Source organism: Engystomops pustulosus, chromosome 5, assembly GCF_040894005.1.
Source record: "Engystomops pustulosus chromosome 5, aEngPut4.maternal, whole genome shotgun sequence".
Classification (NCBI taxonomy): Eukaryota; Metazoa; Chordata; class Amphibia; order Anura; family Leptodactylidae; genus Engystomops; species Engystomops pustulosus.
Genome location: NC_092415.1, coordinates 192,521,030 through 192,549,016, shown reverse-complemented (window position 1 = coordinate 192,549,016; position 27,987 = coordinate 192,521,030). Strand labels below are relative to the sequence as shown.

Here is a 27,987-nt window from a genome sequence, read left to right as displayed (position 1 = left end):
CGCAGATTTCCAGCCTTTACAGCTCGTTAAGTAATTCCCTTCGTTTGCAGATCTTTCAGCTCATTAATATACAGACAGTGCTTGATTAGTCGTCGTACTTGTCTCCGTCTTCTCTCGCTAATATGTAAATTCATTCAGTTTTCTGCGTTGATTAAGTTACAAGAGGAGATCTGTAGATTTTTTTTGTATATTTCATGATGAATCTATCATTTCTATCCACAGGGAGAGATTTTACCAACAGAAGAAGTCGTCCAGGGTTTAGAAAGATATGGTGGCCTTCTTCTGGGAACAATGGGGGTCATTTACTAAGGGGCCGAATCTTGTTTTTATGGCGGGTTATCCAAGTATTTCCGATTTGCGCCGATTTTCCCTGAATTGCCGCGGTATTTTGGCGCACGCAATCGGATTGTGGCGCATCGGTGCCGGCATCGGGGGAAATCGAGGGGGCGTGGCCGTAAGAAAACCCGACGGATTCGGAAAAACCGCCGCATTTTTAAAAAAAAGGGTCGCTTGAAACGCGCTTACCTGCACCCAGGGTAGGACGGTGAACTTCAGTGCACTCCAACTGAATTCAGCGCAGCAGTGACACCTGGTGGACTTTGGGCACACTACCTTAGTGAATCGCCGGAAGACCCGAATCCTCCGCAGAGAACGTGCAGCTGGATCGCGAATGGACCGGGTAAGTAAATCTGCCCTAATGTCTCAGCTATCTACCGGTTGTGTCTGGTTTGGTTCACTTTAATGGATCTGAGCTGCACTACCAAACACAACCTAGGGGCAGGTGTGGCGCTGTTTTTAGTAGAACAAAGTCATTGTAACCTCTCAAATATGATGAATGATTATTTAAGTGGAGAGCCAAGAGGTCAACAGTAAACATTGATGGCCTAACCCATTGGACAATGCTGTGTAGCTACTCACATTGCTCTGGTGCTTGTTGACTTCCATGGCGTGCTTGATATCAGGAGGCTCCAGCATTTGAGCGTAAGTAGACTTTCCCTTTTCTGCATCATGTTTTTGCTTGTAAATGACCTGCAACAAAAAAAATTATCACACAACTGGGCTACCAAAAAAGTTGTAACAGAATTCGATAAATCAGTGCCGCTGCTCCTTTATCAGTGCCTACAGAGTCCTGTCTAGTCTCTACTTCCTGTTTCTTTAAGAACACTCAGGAAGTGCCTGCTCAGCCATTCACTGGCCACTGTGTGAGCTCCAACTTTTTGTAAGCGGCTGAGGACCAGCAGGGACCAGGTAAGTATGAAGGTGTTTTGCTTCTTTATTTATTTTTTTCTAAATATAACTCATATAACAAAAGAGGAGAGGCCATTTTGAAATACAAAATGCACCGACTTACAAGGCAATCTTGGGAAAAAAAGTTATTTTGTTCACCCCCATTCCTTCCAAAATTCCTGGTGAGGTTGAAAAGAGATGGGGGGGCGTAATTAATTTGTATAAATATATGAATGGTTCATATAAAAAATATGGTGGAATGTTGTTACAGGTTAAATCAAAAGACAAGGGGGCGACAGGGCTTTTTTACTATGAGTAATGTCATTTTGTGGAATAGCCGAGCTCAGGAGCTGGTCACAGTAGGCAAAGCAGAAAGCTTCAAGAAGGGCCTAGATGCCTTTTTACATCAATATAACTTTGGCCATTAAGTTATAATATAGATTTGTTTCCCTTAATTCCCTTCCTCATCCAATCCCTTCCCTTCCTTGGTTGAACTTGATGGACATGTGTCTTTTTTCAACTGTATAAATTATGTAGATTGAGCTGTCGTGGAGGGGTTGGAGGGGGACCAGAAGCTAAAGGTTTATATGTATACTTCATGCTTTTTCTGCTTTAGAGAAATGTATGGTCAGTACCCATATACATTATGTAATGTGTAAGCCTTCGGTGTTTCATAAAAACCTTTGTGATGTTGATAAAAAGTTATTATTGCATTAACTTGCTTTAGGGATAGTTTTGTCCTAGGTGTATGGTATCGTGTATGAAGCCAAGACATGTGTATGGGCACCATCTGGGTAATTGGGGGTAGAAGCATGAAGTGTAACTGGCACACCATCCATTACCTGACTGGTCTTATTCAGGTGTTGTGAAGAGATGGTAAGAAGGAGCCTGAAGGAAGGGGCTAGGACAGTGATGGCAAACGTTTTAGAGACTGAGTGCCCAAACTACAACAAAGACCCGCTTATTTATCGCAAAGTGCCATCACAGAAATTTAATTTGTGATTTATACTCCCTTCTCTGTCACAGTTTTCATTGATACCAGCCCCTGAGGACACCAATAAAGCAGAAAATAGTTCCAGGTAGAGCTGTCACTTTAAAATAGCTCTGTGCACAGCAAGTCCTGGGCTGTCTGGAACTGCAGGAAGATACCTGGAGTCATCTCTGGTGATGGCCTGAGTGCCCACAGAAAGGGCTCCGAGTGCCACCTCTGGCACCAGTGCCATAGGTTAGCCATCACTGGCCTAGGAGAAGAGCTGGGGCTGCCTGGTCTGATGGTTCTTTGGAGTGGAGCCTGGTAGAGCAAGTGCAGCATGGGAAGAGAGGTAAAGAGGGAGGGTGAGCCTGGACATCAGCACACAGTGTGCCAGGAAAGTTATAGACGGCAACAATAGATGCAAGGGACCATTTCCAACAAAAGAAATGAAAAGAGAATGCATGTATGAAGTAGGTGGGTAGCCACATGTACGGCCAGTTAAAAAAAAGTCTACATATAGCCACTTCTGCTCCACTTGATTTTGATCACGCGCTGTCCTTCGCTAGTCTTAACAAACTGGGATCACCTATAAAAGAAACTTATAATTAGCAGCAAGGAGTGTGGGGACAGGATGTCTGGCGCTCCGGGCTGCTAATTATGCACGCCCCCACACCTAATGCTGGGAAATGGAGGTGACATCACATGAGGGGGATTGATTCCTCTTGCATGACGTCACTTCCCTCTCCCATGCTCCCAGAGTGGGAGAGGGAGGTGCGGAGGCGTGCAAAATTAGCAGCCTGGAGCACCAGACATCCTGTCCCCACGCTCCATGCTGCTAATTATAAGTTTCTTTTCTAGGGGATCACGGCGTGTCAAGCTTAGATAAGGACAGCACTGGGATCAACATCAAGAGGTGCGGAGTTGAGTATTTGTAGGGGTTTTTTTTTGTTTTTTGAACTGGTTGATTTCCTTTAAGAAACCCCGAACTGCAGCCAATGAACAATAAACTTTTACACATTGCATGAGTTGTGGTAGATGGTGGTAGATGGTGGAGTGGTTGTCCACCCCAGCCCAGGACCAACCTGACAACCTGACAGTAGAGAGCCCAGATAGCATATTTAGTGGCAAAATTAACAGCATTGATTGCTTGGGAGTGCCGGAGCCTGGAGAAAAAATTCCAACTCCTCTTAAAGGGTGCAACACGTTGGAGTTGGTGAATCGTTGTTTTTGACTCACGATTATTTATTTGCACTTCATTTATTGATTGGCGCTTTGTAGCACACACTCCCCCCCCCCCCCCAAGCCTCATACTAATACACTATGAAGCAATGTATATACAAAGTACAAAGATGATGTTAAAGTCCATCAAGGGTAATAAACAATAGAATAGACTATGGGAAAATGAGTTTCTCCGCCGAGCAATCACTTTACACACGTATTTTAAATTTATTTCAATGATGTCATTTGGGTGTGAAATAAGAAATACTGTATCCAATATATGAGTAATTGAATGGCAGAGCAGAACAAAAAACGGGTTTATTTACGGCGGCGAAAATATCACCGTCGCGAGAATATATTTCATTTTTACGATGACAATAAAAAGTGTTTCTTTTATGGATGTAGTTGCCTATGGTTAATTTTTCTCCAGCAGATGTCTATTCCCATGAAATGTGACGGCCACATTTCCCTCCATCCCAGTAAATTAATGGAGCATTTAGAGCAGGAGACGCACAGTGTCGGATTGCAGACGGCTGAAGAGGAAGCATCTGCCGTCATACATCACAGGGAAGACATATACCTTTTATATTCTGGCAGATTAGAGGACTATTCACGTTCCTAATAGACTGAGATAGCGAAATTTGAGCAAAGATTGCTGTGACTTGTCCTGGATGTAGTGATTTCTATAAGATGAACGCCTGCCACTTTAAGAGAAATTATTCACAAATTGGTGGTGTAGCAGGGGATAGGATGAAATACATAGAGACCACATTGGGTAGATCATGGCAACCCAACATTTAGGCTCTAACACCTTAAAGACCAGGCCATTTTTATTTGTGTTCCCATATTTCAAAAAAAAAAACCTGTGTGCATCCATCCTTCCTGGTTTTAATAATGATTGCCTCCGCAAACTTGGAAGGACACATGGGGGCACATTTACTTACCCGGTCCCTCAGAGTTCCCGAAAGTGCATTGCCCATCCGGAATGCACTCTTCTGCATTTCACTTAGATCGTTCTCCCGATTTCCTGCATCTGTCGCTTCCCCGCTCAGGTCTGCCGGAGTTCACCTTCTTCCTCTCAGTGCATGTAAGTGCTTGGCTTGCGACACAATTTTGAAGTTAAATCCTGCGGTTTGTTCGAATCCGGCGGATCGTCCGGCGGCCCACCCCCGATTTGTGTAGCATGAAAGCCGGAGCGATTGCACCAAAATCCGATCACATGCGCCAGAAACCCCTTTTAAATCCCTGTCCCAGTGGCGCAAATAGTAAATGATCCCCATAATGTTGCCGTTTTATGGGGAAGGAGGGTTCTGCAGATTCTGCCTTTTTTTTCATAGGTCTACTGCCAAAAATTTGCTAGACAAACAGTAGTTGGGATTTTTTGGAAACAGTGGAGGGAGGGATAGAGCATGTGTCGTGCTAGGTTGTAGTTGCCAAGGAGCCACAGTTCTGTATTTAGACATAGGTTAAAGGCAAAGTTATTAAAGGGCCTCACTACTAGAGATGAGCAGACCCGACATCCAGGTTTAGGTTCCATGTTTAGTTTCTGCCGCCCGAGCCGGACATATTACAGGATTGGCAGCCGAACAGCCAATCCAGCAAACAAATTCCCCTAGAAACTAGCCATGGCTAGGATTGTCCAAGGGAACTAAAGCCAAACAAAAAATATGTCTCACCCCGAACATGGACGTCGGTTCCACGCATCTCTACTTACTACAACTCTGATGATAGGCTGACCATTCACCATCTCATCTTTCACATTCTAGCTGCAAGTAGAGATTCAAATATATTCACAGCTGTGTCTTTACATGCCTTTACATCTGGTTTTGTGGCACATCCTTGTGTGATTTTGAGATTCTTACCTTAAATACCACAGCCATGGTTGTAGGTGCTATGGAGTCTGATATATGGCCATCTCAAGTGAAGTTTTGCCTTCCAGACTTTAAAAGTAACTCCTCCGAGGCAAAAAGTGACTCTTCTTAGGAGAGATTTAACAGAGGGAATTCTAGAAAGGACATTTCAAGCCCTACCTGAGGAGGCTGGTAATTTAGTGGGGTAAAAGCATGCAACAGTGTCCCTTTAAAGGAAAACTTTATAAACTAAATGGTGAGTGTTGGGCCTATGACATAAATTCCTTGCCTCGCCGTAGAAACTTGGCACAACGCGTAGTCAGCAGTATTCTAAAGACAAAGCTCCTTCTGTTACTGAAAGACAACACTCACTAAATTGACGAATTTTGCAAGGTCCTGCCAGGTTCTAGTGCTGCCACTTGACTTTTTGGCCAACATACTGTAGTTATTTGGTAAATGTTTATATTTTATAAATAATACTTTTTTAAGTTATGATTTCAGTGGGGTTTTATTACAAAAATTGGGGGGAACAGACTACTTTTTGAGAGTACCTCGCTCTGAAGCTGTGTTGCTTGTTTAGCGATTACTGTGTCCAATGTTTCTGGCATCATCGTGTAGAGAGATTTGGATAGTACTTTCTTGCCGGCTTCCTTGTACTTTGTCTAGAAAATGAAAAAACATAGGAGAAATTATGTTTTACCCTTTGACTATTAAAATCTATGGACTATCTCAAAGGGTCTATCATGTTCCAACCCTCAGAGTAAACAGGTCAAGATTGGAATCCAAGCAAGATGTTCAGAACCAAAGAATCTTGGGGCACCCTTCATAAATCACCGTTTTAACACCCATTTATAACACTATAACAGGTGCTGAGAGAGTACGTTATAAACTGAAAATAAGAGTCCAGAGAGATGTATGGGCCCATGGAAAGGAGATGGAGGAGGCCCAACTTTGACAAGCTGCCTTTTCAATGGCTAATTATGCAGCCAGTGAATGGGAATGGATTTTTTTGGAGAAAAGTTTACTCCTAGTTATTGTTTCAGGTTTTTCAAGATAATTCATCCTGATACAGTTTGTCAGTAGATCATAAGCCTGTCATGTCCTGCCGACCAAAAAGCAACCCTTATGTTGCCTAAAAATGCTATCACGCATGAGATTTCTATCAGGTCAGTGCCTATATATATCAGAGATGACCCCAAAAATAGCAGAGGCGATAAGAAGGTAAAGAGGCCAGAGTCTGTTACCTGCTTTGTCCATGGTGTAATAATCTTACATGGGTTAAAGTGTTAAAGTGCGGTCCCACTCCTAGAGAATGGGGATGACTACTACTAGGCTGAATGGAGAGGTGGCCACCCATTTAAGTCTATGAGAGAAGCGGCTATTTCTCCTTATAGGGTTACATGGATAATGTGGTCACATCTTCATTCAGAGATGAGTATTTATAAAATATCTTGTGGAGGAAGGCCCCTTAAGGACAACAGGGACTGTTTGACAAGGGCCAATGAGAGGTAATTATTGGGATAGATATACAGGCGGTCCCCTACTTAAGAACACTCGATTTACATACGACCCCTAGTTACAAACGGACCCATGGATATTGGTAATTTACTGTACTTTAGCCCTAGACTACAATAATCAGCTGTAACAGTTATCACAGGTGTCTGTAATGAAGCTTTAGTGTTAATCCTGATTCTTATGACAATCCAACATTTTTAAAATCCAATTGTCACAAAGACCAAAAAAGTTCTGGTTGGGATTACAATGATAAAGTATACAGTTCCGACTTACATACAAACTCAACTTAAGAACAAACCTACAGACCCTATCTTGTATGTAACCCGGGGACTGCCTGTATCTGGAAAAGATTATTCCTAGTTATTGGTTATTCTTTGTTTCTACTGACCAAAGAAGATCTGGTTGACCGGAGAATAATGAAGCTTTGGGGTGATAAGAAGGCTTTGGGCCTACGTAGGTTGCCATGGCCCTCAGCAGATCCATCAGGGGGCTCCTACAAGGTCCTCTCTGCATTTAGTACACTACACCGCAGCGCAGTCCATCAGGGACATGCTGTAATCCTGACACAAGAAATACTACTCAACTGACAACATTAAAAAGGATCAACTGGCGAGGAAAATCGCAGAACAGATGAAAGGTTTCCAATTTCTAATGTCACAATGAATTGTGGTCCTATGTTTCACCATCACGGAGCAAGGTTTCATGGGTACAGGAACGACATTAACCTCGTATATAGTGATGAAGCCTGGAAATCAATTACTGGTCTCTGTGTGAGATGTCATTAAATTCAGAAGAGAGAGATAACCATTACCGGAGATATGCGCAGTTGTTACGTATAAATCAGGAGGACCGGGCTGCTGTGGTCACATGTGCCACGTAGTGCCGTGTGTGGGCCCATACATGCCCTGTGCGATGGTGCTGAGCAGCTGACTACATGCATATGTCAACAGAGTCATCACTTTTATTGGGTATAAGGCAATTCTTCCTATAGACACAGCTGCCGGTACTCCACAAAGTCTATGAAAATGTGATGATGACTTTGTGTCGACCCTATGGATGGATAATGGTCAACAGAACAACAGAATATGGTGATACAATAACAACTGCCAAGATAGTCCCCACTCGTAGAGACAGAGTTACTGTAAATCCTATATTGATATATTAGAACAAAATCTCATATTATTCCTACAGTAACTGTTTTTTCTTTTTCTAACTTATCTGCTTTTGTCATATGAAATCCAATTCTTCTCTCTAGTTTGTCATTCACTATAAAAGTTGCACAATAATAAGGCAGTGGTTCTCAACCTTCCTAATGCCGTGACCCTTTTATACAGTTGCCCATGTTGTTGGCAAACCCAGCCGGCACCAGCACTGGCCATACCTGGGCAAGTGTCAGGGCGCTGAGCTGCTGAGGGGTCCACATGTAAAATAACCATGAGGGGGCTGTTTGGTATGATAAACAAGGCAATATTGTAAGAAATTGGAGACTGCATTCATTTTTGAATTTTTAATGCCTCTACGTAAGTTCACTGAAAAGGGGCCCATTGAGTCTCTGTCGCCCAGGGGCCTTCTGAAACATGAAGCTGATTTTTGTAATTTTGCTACTGTTATGAATTGTAATCATACTCACAGTGATCCCTCTCGTAGTCATAGTGATTCCCCCAGTAGTCACAGTGATCCACCCAGTAGTCTCAATGCCTGCCCCCCAGTAGCCAGTAGTCACAGTGATGCCTTCAGTAGTCACATGAATGCCCCCAGTAGCCAGTAGTCACAGGAATGCCCCCAGTAGCCAGTAGACACAGCAATGTTCCTAGTAGCCAGTAACTGTAGTGAGGCCACATAAGTCATAGTGATGCCCCCAGTAATCACAGGGATGCCCCTAGTAGCCAGTTGATGCAGGGATTCTCCCAGTAGTCAGTTGTCACAAGAATACCCCCAATAGCTAGCATTCACAGGGATTCCTCCAGTATTTACTGGGATGCCCCTAGTAGCCAGCAGTCACAGGGATGCCCCCAGTAGCCAGCAGTCACAGGGATGCCCCCAGTAGCCAGTAGTCACAGGGATGTCCCCAGTAACCGATACTCACAGGGATGCCCCCAGTAACCAGTAGTCACAGGGATGCCCCCAGTAACCAGTAGTCACAGGAATGTCCCCAGTAGCCAAAAGTCACAGGGATGCCTCCAGTAGTCACAAGAATGCCCGGAGTAGTCAGCAGTCACAGCAATGCCTCCAGTAGTCACACTAATGCCCCTAGTTGCCAGAAGTAACAGTGATGTCCCCAGTAGCCAGTTATCACAGGAATGCCCCCAGTAGCCAGTTGTCACAGGGATGTCCCCAGGTGTCACAGGGATGCCCCCAGTAGTCATAGGGATGCCCACAATAGCCAGCAGTGCCCACAGGGAAGCCTCCAGTAGTCACAAGAATGCCCCCAGTAGCCAGCAGTCACAGGGATGTTTCTAGTAATTAACAGTCAAAGTACAATAGCCAGCAGTCAACAGTAGTTTTCTGCCCGTGCTCTCATAGCCTCTCCGGTCTACTGTGGCTCTCTGCTGTGACTCATGGACATTTTATTATTCAATTACAGGGATACCAATTATACGGACATAATAGGGGTAACTCGGTGTCTAAGACCATCAGAAAACATATTTCCAATGGTCTTCTTAGGAGACCTCTGTTAAACTGTCATTACACCGTCAAAGGAGTCGCAACCCATGGGTTGACTTTTCCCTGCTCCAATGCACTGAAAATAAAAAATTTAAAACAAATCTACTTGTTCATATAAAGCAACTAAACAGACCTATTCGTAACCTTTATGGTTATAGACTACAAAGTCATCCCCTCTTTTTCCTACATAAACGCATTGTACAACTTATCAATAACTAGGAGACAGAATGTAAGGGATACAAGTGCAGGATCTGACTACATAAGGTTTGTTTGTAGTCTGAAACCAGAGAGACAATTCGGTAAATTTGAAACATACATAAAAACAGAACGATTTTATTTTTTTTTTACTTTGGATGAAAATTTGCCAAGGTAGAAATACCAAAATAGTTGCATTTTATTACAGTATACAGAGTTGCCAGGTGATTCTCACCTCTGATATGGCATCTGTAACGGCTTTCAGTTTAGCGGTATCGGGAACAAACTCATTCCTGCCCTTGGATTTTTTATATTCTTCTTTATAGCTGATCTGTAAAACAAAGTCTGTTCAAAGTCTGAAACGGACCATTGATTTCTTACTCAATGTAGATCAGTGATGGCTAACCTAAGACATGCCATGATGTTTTTGCCGACAGCATCAAGCTGATAGCATAGGGAGTCGGGGAAACTCTCCTGCTGAGATTGCAGCACAGTGCCCATCTCTAGTGAAGGTAAGATGGCCACTTTTCCCGCTGGGCTCCCAGCAGGAGCATTGTCCTGCCTCCCGATGCTGACACTGTCTGCTTGCTGCCCTGGTTTCTCTACCCGTCAGCGTCAGCATCTGGAGGAGAGGCAACTTTCCAGCTGTGAGCGCAGCGCAGTACACTTCACTAACAGAGGTAATATTAATGCTATCCATGCCATGCTCTCAACAGGAGAGTTGCCTCACCTCCAGATGCTATCACTGTCAGCTATTTGCTCGGGCTTCACTACCTGACAGCATCAGCCTGAGTTGGGGCAACTCTCCTGCTTGAATGGCGGCCATCTTACCTCCATTATTAAAGGCATTAGTTAGGCACTGAAGCCCGAACTCCCACCCACACTACACTTATTGCTAACCTGCATCCAGACAGCTGGGAACACTAGTACTGTGTCCCACCATTGCCCTGTAAGCAGCAGATGGCTGGACCATGGTCCATTCCAGTGACTGCAGGGGGTGAATCTTACCTCTGATATGGCATCTGTGACGGCTTTCAGTTTAGCGGTATCAGGAACAAACTCACTCCAGCCTTTGGATTTTTTATATTCTTCTTTATAGCTGATCTGTAAAACAAAGTCTGTTCAGTTCACTTATATGGACCACTGTTTTCTTGCTCAATATAGATCTGTAACCACTAAATGACACTTAGCAAGGTGACAGCATCTGGAGGCAGGGCAATTCTCCTGCTGAGATTGCAATGCAGAGCCCTTCAATAAGTAAGATGGGGCAGTTAGTGCTGCTATCTCAGCAGAAGAGTTACCCCGCCTCTGAATGCTGACACTGTCTGCTTGCTGCATCTGCTTCACTACCTGACAGAGATGGCATCTGGAGGAGGGTTAACGCTCCCGCTCAGAGTGCAATGCAATGGCCTTCACAAATGGAGGTAAGATGGCCGCTGTTGGCCATGGCTCTCAGAGCGACTAAGAGTGTGCCACTAAGGACGGCCATCTTACCTGCATTGGTGAAGGCAATAAAGCCACTAAATTTATTTCAGGCTTGCACCAGACAGCTGGGAACACTAGAGCTGTGCAGACGGCTGGACCAGGGTCCATTCCAGCGACTGCAGGTGGGTGATTCTTACCTCTGATATGGCATCTGTGAGGGCTTTCAATTTAGCGGTATCGGGAACAAACTCATTCCTGCCCTTGGATTTTTTATATTCTTCCTTGTAGCTGATCTGTAAAACAAAATCTGTTCAGTTCACTAATATGGACCACTGTTTTCTTGATCAATGTAGATCAGTAACGGATAACCAGTATCCGAAAGTATCCTGAAGAGGAGTGCAGTGCCCTTCACTAACAATGGTAACTCTCCACTACATTGCGACCTCTGACTCTTCTTGCATCTCCCCGCTGGCTCTGGCATCGATGAGGCTTGTTCACCTGGACCAAGCCACCAGTGACATAACTTTTGCTAGGCCGCACTACAAACCAGCCACCCAGGTCACACTGTATCCAGCTACCCCTACACTGCGGACAGGCACTGGTGGGTGGACGTTGCATTTGCGCCGTGGTCTCAGCAGGAGAGTTGCCCCACCACTAAATGATGACGCTGTCTGGTTGCTGCTCTTGTTCCACTATCTGTGTCATCTGGAGGTGGGTCAACTCTCCGGCTGATATCATGGCAAGATTGACATCCTTCTTACCTACATTAGTAAAGGCAGTTAGTTAGGCAGTGAATCCAGAGCTCCTACCTGCGCTAAATTTATTGTGGACTTGCACCTAGACACCTGGGAACACTAGTACTGTGGACTGTTGTCCTGTTAGCAGCAGTCGGCTGGACCAAGGTCTATTCCAGTGACTACAGGATAGGAGAATTATATCCGGCATGTGTGCCCCTTACACCACCATATTACCAAAATCTCACCCTGCTGCCAGTGTACCCACCATAGTTACCGCTCAGCAGTACCGGGGGAAGATAACTTTTTATCTTAGAGAAATAAACATCACAAAATTATGGATATTTCTAGACGTTATGCTGTTCTTTTTTTTTTTTTTTACAAATTTTGACACACCAAGCCCAAAAGGTTGGTCATCAGACCAAAAGGTAGGACTAGACTAGTGCCCATGGACATCAATCTAAGAATTTGCTATAAAGATATCTTGATAGCCCCTAGGCGCATAGCCGTTGGGCTAATGACTGCTCAAAGGTGGCTAACAGTCTGGATACAATAAAAGATGTGTGGCCCCTTTAATTGGAGGTTGCTGTACCCTCTCTCATCTTTATTCATCAGAGGGATGTGCTGGGGGGTGTGGCAAGTAACGTGGGTGGTACAAGAGGTGGGCACATGCTCAAATACTCTGAGTAGCAGTGACTAAGCCTCTTTTTCATCGGTTTTCCCTCCCTCCCTTTTTATATAGTTTTCGTGTATTTTTTGTCACAGCGGGCGTTTTTTTTAGGGGTAACACTGCCCTACATGCCCTTACATATGGCAGGCATACAGGGTGTTATCTGGTGTTATGTAAAGTGGAATGGTTAAAAGTGTGTATATATTCAAACAAAGAAATGGTTAAATTATCAATGGTTTCAATAAAGCTGTGGCCGACCCCGAGTCAACCCACAATTGAGAATGGTAAGCAATGGTTTCTGTGTGGTTATTTATATTTGGGGTATGCGGTATTAAAGGGGCCAGTCCGGCTCCGGGTTAGTAAGTGTTTATTATTTGAGCAGTCAATGAATTTCAGCATGGATATGTGTTATGATCAGGGTCGGACTGGCCCAGAAGAATACCAAAAGACCAGTCGGTCCCAGGATTAAACACTATAATAATTTTCAGATATACTGCAAAAGTCAACCCAATTTGAAGGATATTATGGTCTATTTCCTATGGATGATTGATACCACTATTTGGATACATGGCCAATTATGAGCCAGGAAATTCAGTATTAGGTGGGTTTACTGTCCCAAACTCAGTTCCTCAAAACCTCTTGCTCCATTACGAGAACAAATGATAAGTAACATGAGAAATATTCTGAACAATTAATACTAAACTATTACATTATTGTCTTCTTCACTTCTAAAGTGCTAATTTAGAGTTTATGATTAAAGCATGAACTGTACGTGGTTTGTGCTCCTAAACTTTTTGTCCCAACTTTGCAGCCGTCACAGAGGTTCTGTGTCTCCCTATGGCCTGGAGATGGCAGTGTTGTCATTTCTTTCTATATATAGCTTCAAATACTGTACACAAGTCACATAGACATCAGTGCAATCACACTTTGCAAGTCACTTTTAGGGTGTTTTATTTATTTATTTTGATAGAAGTATAACAAATATATAGGACCCAGAAAGCACAAAGAAACTTCCCAAAGGACTTGAACCCCTTATTTCTTATGACCGCCAGGCCTTAAAGGTTATCCTAAGGTGACAACGACCCATAAACATCACAAAAAGTAATGTTATTTTAACCCATGGCCACTTACTTAGGGCCAGTAATTTTTTGTCCCATGTAAATCTAATCGATCTAATCCAAGTGATAGATACCATGTGTACTGCTGTCCATCGACGCCAAAAAAGTGTTCGACAGAGTGCACTGGGGCTTCCTGGAAATAACATTGACAAAATTTGGTTTCCCAACAATTTTCATTGGTATGATAATGTCCATGTATAGTTGCCCGGTGGCCTTTATAAGCGGCCTGGGGTTTTGTTCAGAGAAATTTAAGATTACTAACGGTGTCCGTCAAGGATGCCCGCTATCTCCCTTGTTATTTAATATCTTTATAGAACCCCTGGCACAGGCTGTGAGAACAAATAAAGACATTAGAGGGGTAAATATCAAGGGAGATAGGCACTCAATAGGTTTATACGCCGACGACATAATTATTTCATGCGAGGAGCCAACCGTTTCCCTGGCCGCCTTTAAAAAGGTAGTTAATTTATATTCCCTTGTATCATATTATAAAATTAATGAAAGCAAAAGCAAACTGTTATTAATAAACGGCACCACGGCGTTAGAAAAAAAAATTAAAGAAAACTTCCCATATATATGGTCCCCAGAAGGTTTTCAGTACCTGGGGATACAGTTGGCTGGCTCCCTCAAAGAAATTATTAGGAAAAACTTGACGGAATTAAATAATAAGATAACCAATATAATTAAATATCTGACAAAATGCCGCCTAACTTGGTTAAATAAAATCGCCGCTGTAAAAAGGAATATCTTGCCAACGGTACTATACTATATGAGATGTATCCCCCTAAGATTCCCAAAAGAAGACATAAACAAGATTCACAAATATATTGATAGATACATATGGAAGGGTAAACCCCCACGGTTGCCTAATAAAAACTCTAAACGCCCCGAAAAGCTTAGGTGGGGTAGGACACCCAAACATATTAAGATTCCAGGAAGCCACCTTGTTGGAACCAATAAAAAGCCTATGGCAAAGTGTAGAGAGGGAAAAATGGACGACCATAGAGGAAGCGTTTGCTAAACACTGAAAAATCTAATTGTAGCCGACTGGCTTGGTTATAATATGCATGGGCTGATGCTTGACAGCACTAAGGCAATGATAACAGCTTGGCGCGATTATTACTCTAGTAGGTCGGATATATATCTGGCTAGGCAGGAAGTTGATATGGATGCTCTCAGCCTGTGCCTTACAGACTTCCCAGCAGAAAAATGGAAAGTTGCTGGCATTTCTTCTTTGGCCGATCTTTTCCGAGGAGATATAATCATGTCCTTTGAAGATGTCTGTAACACACATAGCATCTTCAAGGGTGAATTCTTTAACTATAAGAAAATGACGTCGTTCCTGCAACGAATACAAAGGAAATTGCACACTAACAATGTAGCTAGGACACCCTTCATAAAATTTTTGGAGGGAAAAAACAAATGGAAAGGTGGAATCTCAATCGCATATGGGGATTTGAACTCCCCCAACCCTGCAAATACGAAACTAACATATATGCAAAAATGGGAAAAAGAGTCCAAAATAGTTTGCTGTGCTTAAACCACAGCGAATGCTATCTCAAAAACCTCTTGAGATGGCATTTAGCACCTAATAGATTAGCAAATATTTACAACAGCACATCAAACGAATGCTGGAGTGGGTGCGGGGAACAAGCAAATCTTCTCCATCTCTGGTGGCACTGTCCAATTGTTACAGATTTCTGGGCACAGGTGATTGGACTGTTTCAGAGACGGTGTAAGATTAAACTTGCTGCCTCCCCAGAGATTTTTCTTTTTAACATAATAGAGAAAAACGTGTCTTTGGCTAGTGATATTAAAGGTATTCTTTTCAGGTTATATTCTATAGCCAGGCTAGAGCTTCAAAATAACTGGAAAACAAATCGTCCACCAGAAATAGAAAGAGTAATATTGGGGATGAACAAGCTAAAAAATTATGAATTATTTATGTATGACGGGGGGGGGGTTACAAACAAAAAACATTTTTTTTCGGCTTGGGATATATGGATATGAACACAGAGAGTCAAAGTTAAAATTGATACCGTACTTATAAAGAAATAGGATGTAAGACCAAAATTAGAGGGGGAACGTGGGACAGGAGGGATAAGGGCACAATATACAAACAAAGGAAGATTATAGCATCTGCATCTGTATAGATAGCAATTGTAATTTTTTTTTTTTTTTTTTAATGTATAGACTAATTGTTGTCTCATACAATGGATTGTAAAATTGTCTTTTTTATTGTTCTTCATGGTTAATCTAATAAAAAAAGTTAAAATATTTAAAAAAAAAAAAATTTTTGTCCCATGTAAAATTTTTCTATACTCTAATACATTGAGGCTCATTTACTAAGGGTCTGTCCAACGCATTTTCGTCGGGGTTCCCGACGATTTCCGTTTTGCACCAAATTCTCCCAGGGTTTTTTTGTGCAGACGATCGGATTTTAGTGCATCGGCACCTGCTTTCACACGACAGAGACAACCCGACGGATTCAGACAACGTGAGGGATTTAACATTGTAAATTGTGTCGCAAGACACGCACTAACAAGCACCGGGTAGAAGAAGGTGAACTCCGGCGGACATGGGCGCGGAAGCGACACATGCAGGAACTCGATGCAGGTGCACGATGTTGGTGTATCACGGCAGACCCGAATCCTCGTGAGACAACGCGACAGCACCTGATCTGCCCCATTATTTTCTGCACACGAATCTGAGGTTTTGTATCAGTTATTGTTATTTGTGTTATTATTATGGTAAAGGATCAAAGCGTCTTAGTAAGTTATACAAATGTAGCTGGAGGTAGCACCAATTATGCCCTCTACATTGGGAATATGACTCTAGATGAGGCAAACTTTTCAGTTCAGGTTGTTCAACTGCATAGAATGGGAGTAGATGTTATCAATGATCTGCCATGGTCCCTACTCGCTGTATTGTATTGGTGTTGTATGGACTTATTGGGGTTCATTTACTAAGGGTCGCGCTGCTCACGTTCATCAGACTGTGCGCTGTTTTCGGGGTTTACACGGTTTGCACAGGTATTTAGCAGGTGTCTGCCTTAATTTTGGCATACACAATCCTTTTGTGGTGCAGCTGTGCCGGCCTCCATGCGACACAAATATGGGGGCGTGCCGCCGGGCGATCCGACTGATTCGGACTGAGCACGGGATTTAACATTCAAATTTTGTCACAAACCCAAGCACTTACATGCACCACTAAAAAGATGGTGAACTCCAGTGGACCTGAGCGGGGAAGCGACACATGCAGGATATCGGACGCATGATCTTAGTGAATTACAGGGCATTATCGTCGGACAATGCACTTTCGGTGAACTTACAATCGGGTAAGTAAATGAGCCCCATTGTCTCCCATGAGTCTCAGGGGGCCTGGGCATTGAGATTTTCACATTACAGGCGGTCCCCTACTTAAGGACACCCGACTTACAGACAACCCATAGTTACAGACGGACCCCTCCGCCCACTGTGACCTCTGGTAAAGCTCTCTGGATGCTTTACTATAGTCCCAGACTGCAATGATCAGCTGTAAGATGCCTGTAATGAAGTTTTATTGATAATCCTTGGTCCAATTACAGTAAAAATTTTGAAACTTCAATTGTCACTGGGACAAAAGAAAAAAATGTGTCTAGAACTTCAATTATAAAATATACAGTTTCGACTTACATACAAATTCAACTTAAGAACAAACTTCCAGACCCTATCTTGTACGTAACCCGGGGACTGCCTGTAATAGTGTTCTGCACTTCTGTTCTAAAAAGGTGTCAGATGAGTAAAAATTCACCAAATTGCCATATTTTGTTATTAAAATGCAGCTCACTGTAAAAAAAAAGTCCACCTGAATATTTACTACTTTGACTCATGCTCATCTGTCAAGTTTTTGAAAATTTGTCTCGACCATACCCCCATTACAGGTCTTATAGGGGGTGTAGTCCAGGTTTCATTGGGCTATGTATGATGACTTATATGGGATGAGATGTTTGTGTCCAACTCTCCCCATCAATATTCATATAGCCCAGGGCCCATGGCAGTCTTAAAAGGAAATCTACCATTTGTTTTTATACATTTTGAAGCAAATATACCTTGAGAATACTGTAGCTACACTGATGCACAAACATATCTTGTTATCACTGAACCGAGGGGTTTTGCTCAAAAAACAATTATAAAAATCACGACCCTGAGACACTTTTGTCCCATAACTTGTATTGAAAAACTTTCATAAAAGTTTTAAAAAAAAGGTTACTGGCAAAAATTATTGTATCTAAAAGACAGCGGGATAAACTGTACAGTAGTCAACAAGATCCAACTCATATGTGGAGTTTCCCTTTAAAGGGAAGTTATAATTTTTGACCACAATAATGACATTATCCTGAACGATTAAGCGTATCCCCCATTTCTCCCATTTCTTATTCCTATTTCCAATACTTCCATAATATCCACTAATTAATAAAATAGGACATTACATTCCTTTCACACCTGAAATACTACGACATAGGCCTCCCCTGAGCTATTAATTACTGACACCGCATTACAGTAATACAGCGAGAAGCCATTGCCTGCCGAGGTTTACACTGCTCTCCTATATACAATTTCATCTGACACAGAAATAAAAAGAGAAATATAAGGTTACGCAGAACTTCGGATGATCTTTCCATATGCTGGCAGAATGTCAAGGCTTTATATATTAACTGAGTGGAGAGATGAGGCTCGACCTTGAAGGTTCAGACTTAAAAGCTCTATAAAGATATACAGTTGGAGTCTTAAAGATACATCATGGGTGGACCTTCCATTAAATTGGGCTATTGCCACACCCTTCACATTCCTGGGATCGATGGGGTTGGATCCAAACTTGAAGCTGTCAGACCCCAATGCAAAAGCCCAACTAGAATGTATTCTCTATTTGGGAAAGACTCCAAAGTCTTCCTGGTCGAGGTGCAATAGCCCTTTCCACTCCTTCAATGTAGACCCCCTGACATTAAACTGTCTTGTGAATGGTTCACAACCTCCATTGGCTGCACAACTCAATTAAAGCCATTACTGAACACAAAAATGTAACTTGAATCTACCAATCCAAAAATGTTTGTCCTCACCAGGGGTGTAAGTATGAGAGGCAATGCCTCATAGCAACCTTCTAAATAGGGCCCATCCTCCCCTTAAAAAATATAAAGATTTGTTAAATCACACAATATACACACCATATATACATACATACAGAATATACACACATGCATCATAATCACAGACATACAGAATATACACATCACATATACACACATATAGAGCATATACACATCACATATACACACATATAGAGAATATACGCATCACATATACACACATATAGAGAATATACGCATCACATATACACACATATAGAGCATATACACATCACATATACACACATATAGAGCATATATACATCACATGTACACACATACATAAAATACCATATATACACACATTCAAAATCAGTCTATACCCACCACACACACATACAGCATATTCACACCCAATACCCCAGATGCCGGGGCGCCCTGACACTGAGGGCCCCACAGCAGCTGCTATGGCTACTACCCCTGTAGTTACACCCCTGGTCCTCAATCATAGCTGCATGAATAATGAGACAAAGAAAACCCTAGTCACTTACATCACTGATAAATTCGCTGCATTTTTTGGCAAACTCAACATTTCTGTCTTCCAACACAGGATGAGGGAAAACCTAGAACCATAAAAGCACCAGTTAATTTTTTTAGATAAACTATAAGAACTTACCAGAAACTAGGAGACACCAGAGGGGAGACTTACCTTTTCCTCCTCTACACTGTCCTCTACCACAGACTCAGTGACGATGGGGTCCTTCATCTTTACAATCCTTGAAGAAACGTGTATAAAGCTATAAAGCAATGAGATGTCAGTCAGGGTCTTGTGTAGGGAGTGGAGACAATGAACTGGACCAAGGATGAGGTCTCCTTAGCTGTGCTAAACTTATCGAGGGCTCACCCGTATATGGCGCTACACGGCTCTTATCTGAGAGTCCTCCTGATAGAGAGAGAAGAATAGCTCAAGTAGCTGGCCGTCACAATGTAGCTGGTCTCTGATAACATATATATTTAGATGGTTGACTCCCATGTACTTTCAAGACCTCAACAACAACACCATTTTACATAAACCGTCCGGGCCTGATAGGAGTAGCCTCATGAAAAGCAAATACAGGCAGTCCCCGGGTTACGTACAAGATAGGGTCCGGAGGTTTGTTCTTAAGTTGAATTTGTATGTAAGTCGGAACTGTATATTTTATAATTGAAGATCCAGACCAAAAAAATTTTTGCCCCAGTGACAATTGGAGTTTAAACATTTTTTGCTTTAATGGGACCAAGGATTTTCCATAAAGCTTCATTACAGACACCTTACAGCTGATTATTGCAGTCTGGGACTATAGTAAAGCATTCAGAAAGCTTCACCAGAGGTCAGAGGGGTCTGTCTGTAACTATGGGTTGTCTGTAAGTCGGGTGTCCTTAAGCAGGGGACCGCCTGTATACAGGTTGGTGAGGAGAGGTTGTTTTTTTTTTTTACAATCTAATAAAAAACAAAAACTTGGACTTTTTATCAGACTAAAAAAGCTACGACATTAAAGGGGTTTTCCCACCAAGCAAGTTAGTCCCTATCCACAGAATCGGGCCTAGCTGATCAGTAAGAGTTTCAGTGATGAGACCAACACAGATCACAAGAATGAGGGTTTGACGGGGTCCGAGGTGACTGGTGTGTTCTACTCCAGTCATCTCTATGGAGCTAACGGGGGGCTGAACATGGGGGGCTTAACTTGCTTTGTGGGAAAACCCCTTTAAATGTGTCCTTAGACTACATTCACACTGCCCCCGTTGCCCGCCGTACCGTAGCACGGCAGGCAACGGCAGCACGCGGGGAGAGGAGGAGGTGAGTGCAGCTTACCCCCACCCCTCTCCATAGGAACATATGGTGCACGGCGCCGTACTATGGAGAAAGATAGGACATATCCTATATTTTTCCGGGGTAAGGATCAGTGCGGTGCGACACGTGTGCGGCACGTACCACACGTGTGCGGCACCGTACCGTTACCGTTGGGCACCGTGCGCCCACTGCCATCTATGGGTGACGTATATCGGCTGTAAATACGTCGGCCGTATATACGTCCCCCATGCGGCAGTGTGAATGTAGCCTTAGACTTATACTGGAAAGTAGGGGAATCCTTTGTGCCTGCATCTGCACAGTAAAAAAAGGAAAAGGAAAAACTGCATTAAAAAAAAACACTAAAGGCAAAACTTTTCCATCCCACTTCCTGCTGGAGAGCAGGATATACACTCAGCGGAGAGACTATGGGGGGGCGGATGCAATTGTATGGCATCCATCCCTGTCCTCTGTATAGTGTGCACCCTGAACAGTAGCAGTAGCCAATCACTAGCTGCTGCTGAGTATCCTTACAATGGAAGAGAAAAACCAGTCCAAACAGAGTGTTTTATTTTGGGTTCACTATGTAAGGAACTGATGGTGTTAATTAATAATTACATTCTATGCACCCACGAAAAAAAGAACACAAAGACATGGTTTTGTGCAAAATTTTGGAAGAGTGGAACATACATGTTAATATAAAATTCCATTTTTGTTTTGTTTTTCTGATTTTTTTCCCGTTTCATTAGCTAATAAGGAATTCGTATTGAAATGTACAATAATTTTAATAACAAAATGTATATTGGCCGTGGTAGCCATGTTGTAAGTATATAGAGAGTAATGGTTATGAACGTTTGAGAAAAGTATTTGACCAGGCATGAAAGCGAGCATGAGTGATAGCCTGGACTAGAGTGGCATGCTGGGAGATAAGCCTGGTATGGCACACATCATACAAGTCACTGAAATGAAGCGTGCTCTGCAGAAAAACTAAGCACTTAGGAGGTGAATGCCTCCTTCTCTGTGCAGCCAGAAGTTCATGGTAGGTTAATATTTAATATGGTAAATAACCTTCCTGCATGGAACATTTGGAGAAAATCAGCTTAAAGCGTTGTCTGCAGATATACACAGAAACATTTCTATATTAGGATCCTGCAATGCTTAAAGGGGTTGGTTGCCCATGTGCCTTTACTGCTTTAATAATAATCCCTGAATGTTCATCAAGTGATTCAGCAGTCCTGCTGCTTACTTTAGTGTTAGTAGTTGTTCTGGGGTTGCTATCTCTTTGTAATTTATAAATTACAGCATCGGGTAGAGGCAATCTTCCTGACTTCAGGACTCCAAGGCCAGTAATTTAGTGGGCAGGGCACACAGCTAAGCCACTCCCATATAGATTCATGTAAATATAAAACTACTTATGAGGTATACATTATGGAGTCAAAAAAACAAAGTAGATGCAATGGGTCAGGGGAAGGGAAAGAGGGGTCATTCAGCTGCAAATTTTCAACATATTAAAGTTATTTTTGGCTAGTTTTGGCTAGGTCTCCACCCACCAGGCCAGGAAAACCACCATTTGGCTAGTACATAAAGATTACAAGGCACCTGACAATATTATTCCTGCGTCATAACTCAAAATTAGAAATGAAAAAAAAATTGCAATATTCCTGAATATTTCACAGGAGGGGCACAAGACAATAAAATTTAATTAAAAACAATGTAATCAATAATAAAATTTTTATATTATTCTTTGTATTATTTTCTTTTTAATAGAAGAATCCAAATGGAAAGCGCAACCCTAATGTGAACCGGCTCTTATATTGTAGACATTCCTTCCATACCGTCATCCTAAACCAAAACTGTCTTCTCTATGGCCAAGACATAGACAATCTCTTATCGATGACTGCTGCAAAATCTCACAAAAATCTATTTCGACCTCCATGAGCCATAAGACATCCTTGTAAAATGAATTCCGGATTGCATGACCTCTCTAGGAGCATGTGCAGCCAGTTATCCTGACATGCTGGTTCCTGGGTGGTGCGAGTGCCGGTCCCATTGTGAGGCCCGCTGGGTTTTTGATTGGCTTCAGCAGCCGTAATATAAACAGCGACTGTAACCAATTTGGAGCGTAGAACGTGAAGGTCATTCCAAGTCAGCAGGTACAATGTATAACAAGAGCCAGGAGTGAGGTAATGGTCCGGGCTTTATGTCATATCAATGGGATTTATGGGATTTATGAGAGGGATCTAAATAACTGGCGAAGAGTCCGTTAGAATTTAGTAACAGTCATAGATTTCTATAGAATTTTTAATATATATTTTATAGCATCAATAACTACAACAGAATAACCTACAGCCAATTAAATAATAAGTTCATTATAAATATGTACAGGCAGTCCCCGGGTTACATACAAGATTGGTTCCGTAGGTTTGTAAGTCAGAACTGTATATTTTATCATTGTAACCCCGGTCAACATATTTTTGGGTCTCTGTGACAATTGGATTTTAAAAATGTTGGATTGTCATAAGAACCAGGATTAACAATAAATCTTAATTACAGACACCTGTGATAACTGTTACAGCTGTTTATTGTAGCCTAGGACTAAAGTACAATAAATTACCAATATCCAGAGATCCATTTGTAACTAGAGGTCGTCTTTAAGTCAGGTGTTCTTAAGTAGGGGACCATCTGTATTATGCTGAACCATAATAGGATGTTTGCTTTTCTGCACTGTTAGTATATTGGTAAATTACCTCATATCCTTACATTACACGTTACAAAAAAACATGACGTAAAGTGTCCTACCCCTTTAATAAATCGGAGCCAGGGGTCACAATTTGCATGGACCTACTTTGTATATGAAATCTATAATATATACTACAAGTTCGGGGATCCTATCCTCCTATGGACACAATGATGTCATTGATCGTGTTTGTACTCGTTTAATAATTCAGTGATACATACGTCTCTCCAGGCACATTGGAAAGTGTTCAACACCAATATCTGCACTTCTAAATATACCGTATGTCAGACCGCCTGAGGGGAAAGCTGTTCCTCATATCAAACTTGGCGCAAAATATAATATCTGCAATTAGCTCGCTTTACCGTATTTTCGCTTGTCACTTTGAGTAGTGCGAGAGAATTCAGTTCAGGGAAAGTCATTCCTGAGTGTTTATAGCAGATTTTTGGCAGGAGGTTCTGAAGGAATCTTTTTCTGGATACAAATTTCTTCCAAGGGATCGTGTGATACGGAGCTACCAAGATCGTCTGCAATCAGGGGGATGATCTATCAGTAAGTTCTCAATTTCCCTGCAGCGCCGCCACAGGGAAATTGAGGAATTACACAATTTTCATAGAAAATTTGATTCAGTACAAATGTTCTGGTTTTTCCATGGGAAATTACTATTATTAAGGCTGCATTCACACGACTGGTGCCCGCCGTACCGTAGCACTGCGGGCACACGGCAGCGTGCGGGGAGAGGAGGAGGGGGAGAGCGCTGCTCACCCCCGCCCCTCTCCATAGGGATATATGGCGCACGGCGCCGTATGCCCTGAAAAAATAGGACATGTCCTATTTTTTCACGGGGCACGGAGCAGTGCGGTGCTGCACATGTGCGGCACGTACCGCTCCCGTATGGTGCCGCACGCCCATTGCCGTCTATGGGGGACGTATATCGGCCGTATATACGTCGGCCGTATATACGTCCCCCTTGCGGTCGTGTGAATGCAGCCTAAGTCGTAGGGGGAGATTTATTAGAAGTGTCTGAGAGCAGAACTTTTCTAGTTTCTCCTGGAAACCAATCAGCGCTCAACAATCATTTTCCTACCACTGTTTATCAAGTGAAAGCCATGAACAAATAGAACAATTCAACTCTCAGAAATTTCTGATAAATCTCCCCCATTATCTTTTTTGGTTATACACAGCCGGTGAATTTAACAATAATGTAACCCCTTAAAGCTGCTTAAAGTGTTAAAGATAAGGCAGTTTCCATAAGATTGTTGGGATGCCTCCAATTCTCCCGGACTGATTGATCTGTAAAGTTTTGCCGAATATGATGGCGCCATAAAAATAAAAAATTCCTGAACCACAGGGAATCAGGAAGAAGTGGGATGATGACCCACGTCCTCCCTATATCTTATCTATGCGTATTGGCATCCTTAGGACGCTGATACAATGTAAAGCTTTAGCTGATTGAATGATATTGCTCATGTAAAAGAAAGTCCAGTCATTAACCACTGCAGAGAGTGAAAGGCTCGATCTCTAATGAACTATGAATAAATCTTATATGGTCTAAGTCATTACTCTCCTTGCTGTGGACCTAGATGTATTCTGCAACCTGCTGAAGTCTTCTTTTCTCCTAATAATTCTGTTCTGGCCATCATGAGAGTAAAATCATTTGTACCTTGTTACATTTGTAATTGGGGACCATCATATTACAGAAGCAGTGGCCCACACGTTATCACCCTCACCCATGACATGACCGTCCCACTAGGACCTCTCCATTAACAATCAATGGCCAATCCACCCTTGATCATGTCTGGTTCAGATACAAACTGGTCCCATCCTAGTTCCTGATGTGAGCCACACAAGGGAAATGCTTTTAGGGGACGCCAGTGAAAGGCTACAAGTATTTCTGACATAATTTCCGACCGAGCAGCGGAAAACTGGGCGAGGTCTTAATCAAATTATCAATCACAATAATTAAGCCCTGGCTCACCACACTTCCACAACAACAATCTAGTCCATGTGCACCTGATTTCCACCACATAAGCCCTTGCCCACCACACTTCTGCCACAACATCTAAGTCCTTGTCCCCCATACTTCTGTTACATTTTAGCCCTTGCCCAACACACTTCTATCACAACATCTTAGTCCTTGTCCCCCACACTTCGGTTACATTTTAGTCCTTGCCCACCACACTTCTATCACAACATCTTAGTCCTTGTCCCCCACACTCCCGAGACATTTTAGTCCTTGCCCACCACACTTCTGCCACAACATCTAAGTCCTTGTCCCCCATACTTCTGTTACATTTTAGCCCTTGCCCAACACACTTCTATCACAACATCTTAGTCCTTGTCCCCCACACTCCCGAGACATTTTAGTCCTTGCCCACCACACTTCTGCCACAACATCTAAGTCCTTGTCCCCCATACTTCGGTTACATTTTAGCCCTTGCCCAACACACTTCTATCACAACATCTTAGTCCTTGTCCCCCACACTTCGGTTACATTTTAGTCCTTGCCCACCACACTTCTATCACAACATCTTAGTCCTTGTCCCCCACACTCCCGAGACATTTTAGTCCTTGCCCAACACACTTCTATCACAACATCATTGTCCTTGTCCCCCACACAGCTGTTGCATTTTAGTCCTTGCCCTCACACTTCTGCCACATCTTAGTCCTTGTCCCCCACATTCCTGATACATTTTAGTCCTTGCCCTTACACTTCTGCCATGACAATATAGTTCTTGTCCACCACACTTCTATCACAACATCATTGTCCTTGTCCCCCACATTCCTGATACATTTTAGTCCTTGCCCTTACACTTCTGCCATGACAATGTAGCCCTTGTCCACCACACTTCTGCCATGACATTATAGTCCTTGTCCACCACACTTCTGCCATGACATTATAGTCCTTGTCCACCACACTTCTGCCATGACAATATAGTCCTTGTCCACCACACTTCTGCCATGACATTTTAAGTATGTGCCCACCACACTTCCACCACAATTTAGTTCTTGCCAACAAAACTTTTGCCACAACATTTTACTTCTTGCCTACCAAAATTCTGCCACTTTTCCAGACATCACTCTCCATCTGTTTGGGGCTGTACCATGTCAAAGTTAATGGCCAAAACGGCAGTTTTACCAAATCTAGGTCACAAGTCTTATCTTTGATCTAGAGGGAAGTCCATATGTTGTTTCAATGACGACTGCTTGACCATGACTGGTACTTGCGTAGCCTTCATTTCCGTCGTCTGGAGAGTGCTTACACTTTAAGACAAGTATCAAGTAAATGGTCTTGCAATAAAGTGTCATCATTGTGATTGTAATGATAGTACTTTGGCACAATGCTGCTTTCTGTCAGTCCTATTTTATCCACCACTGCAAGAAGAGAAACATACAAAGTGCCAATGGCACAATTGAAGCCTTTCAAATCCACAGTTTGCCAGATTGAGAAAATAAGACACCGCATCTTAAAATTCAACAGAGCGACTGGGAGAGCATAAAGGACATTCCCAGTACAATAGGCCCATTTAGCTCATGAGAGTTTGCTTTCAGCGGCAGCATTCCCCTGGAAACCATCAACTTATTTTCTCAAGTAGATCTCATTTCCTTACCTCATCAACCTTGCCAGGTGTCCCTTTTGAGTTTGGCCATATCACAGGAGGAAGAGGACAATTATTGCCTTTCAGTCCTTGCCTTTCCACTTATGGCTGCTTTCTGATGTCTCTACTGGAACAAGGAGATGAAGAAGAAGGGGCTGTAATAAAGGCAACGGAACTGGATGTTGGGATCGGTAATTTTCTTGCTACGAGACACTAGGAATTGTCTTGCTGTATCCTGAGCTAGAAAGGCATACAGCTTTTTACATTGTACCTTTCATCAACACTGTGAATGACCAAGAACTTCTGCATCGGAGTCAGGAGAGATTTCAGATCGAGTGGTGGAATATTCAATCAGGATCCATTACATTTATAGTCAAAGCCTTCTCTGTTTCTTGCAGAATAACCCTTCACAGCAAACTGGACCAAAAATACCTATCTTCTTCCTGTATAATTTGCCTTGAAGCACTAGGGACTTTATCATCATCATGTACATTCTGTTGTCTGAGTGCAGTAGTGGATTACTATATTAGTAGCCCTGGGCTACTTATTATTAAGTGCCATTTAAATCTGCAACTTTTCACTTCCTACTCTGCCACAGGTTTCAATCGTATTGGCACCTTGAGGACACCAATACAGTAGAAAGAAGGAGTGGGAAATTTGTATCATTGTATCATCATTGTAGCTTCCCTCAAGGGTCCCCTTGAACAGGAAGAAGAGCAGGGCAGGAGGTCCAATGAAAATCCAGTACTGTCTCCTTGCTCCTCCTGCATTCCCCGGAAGCCCAGGAAATGTAGCTTTGAAATAGGGCAGCACATCCTGGGCTACCCAGGACTTCAGGAGGAGGCTTTAAGTCACCCAACCTGTCTGGCAAACTCCATCCTATGGTGACAGCCTGAGTGCCCACAGAGAGGGCTCTGAGTGCCACCTCTGACAACCCTACCATAGGTTCCCCATCGCGGCTATATACTATAATTGACCTATACTCCACTAATACGTCCTATCACCACTTGTGTACCCACTGCTATATACAATGACCTGCTCCTGAGGACAACCCCTGCACAACTGAATGCACTAGACATAAAGGATCTAGTGCCTAATGGCAAACACCGTCCAGCCCATGTTTTGTATCAAAC

The 27,987-nt window shown here is 42.7% G+C and overlaps 1 protein-coding gene across 1 annotated transcript in view; it reads right to left on the bottom strand.

Moving 5' to 3' along the window:
• Nucleotides 1–27,316, bottom strand: part of NEBL (nebulette) — a 66,596-nt gene extending 39,280 nt beyond the window's left edge. The window contains 9 exon segments of the mRNA XM_072154194.1: nt 919–1,029; nt 5,820–5,930; nt 9,878–9,973; nt 10,651–10,746; nt 11,265–11,360; nt 19,245–19,316; nt 19,403–19,490; nt 26,867–26,981; nt 27,126–27,316. Coding sequence (XP_072010295.1) covers nt 919–1,029; nt 5,820–5,930; nt 9,878–9,973; nt 10,651–10,746; nt 11,265–11,360; nt 19,245–19,316; nt 19,403–19,490; nt 26,867–26,871 — 675 coding nt within the window. The 5' untranslated portion in view covers nt 26,872–26,981; nt 27,126–27,316.
• Between the last annotated feature and the right edge of the window lie 671 nt (nt 27,317–27,987).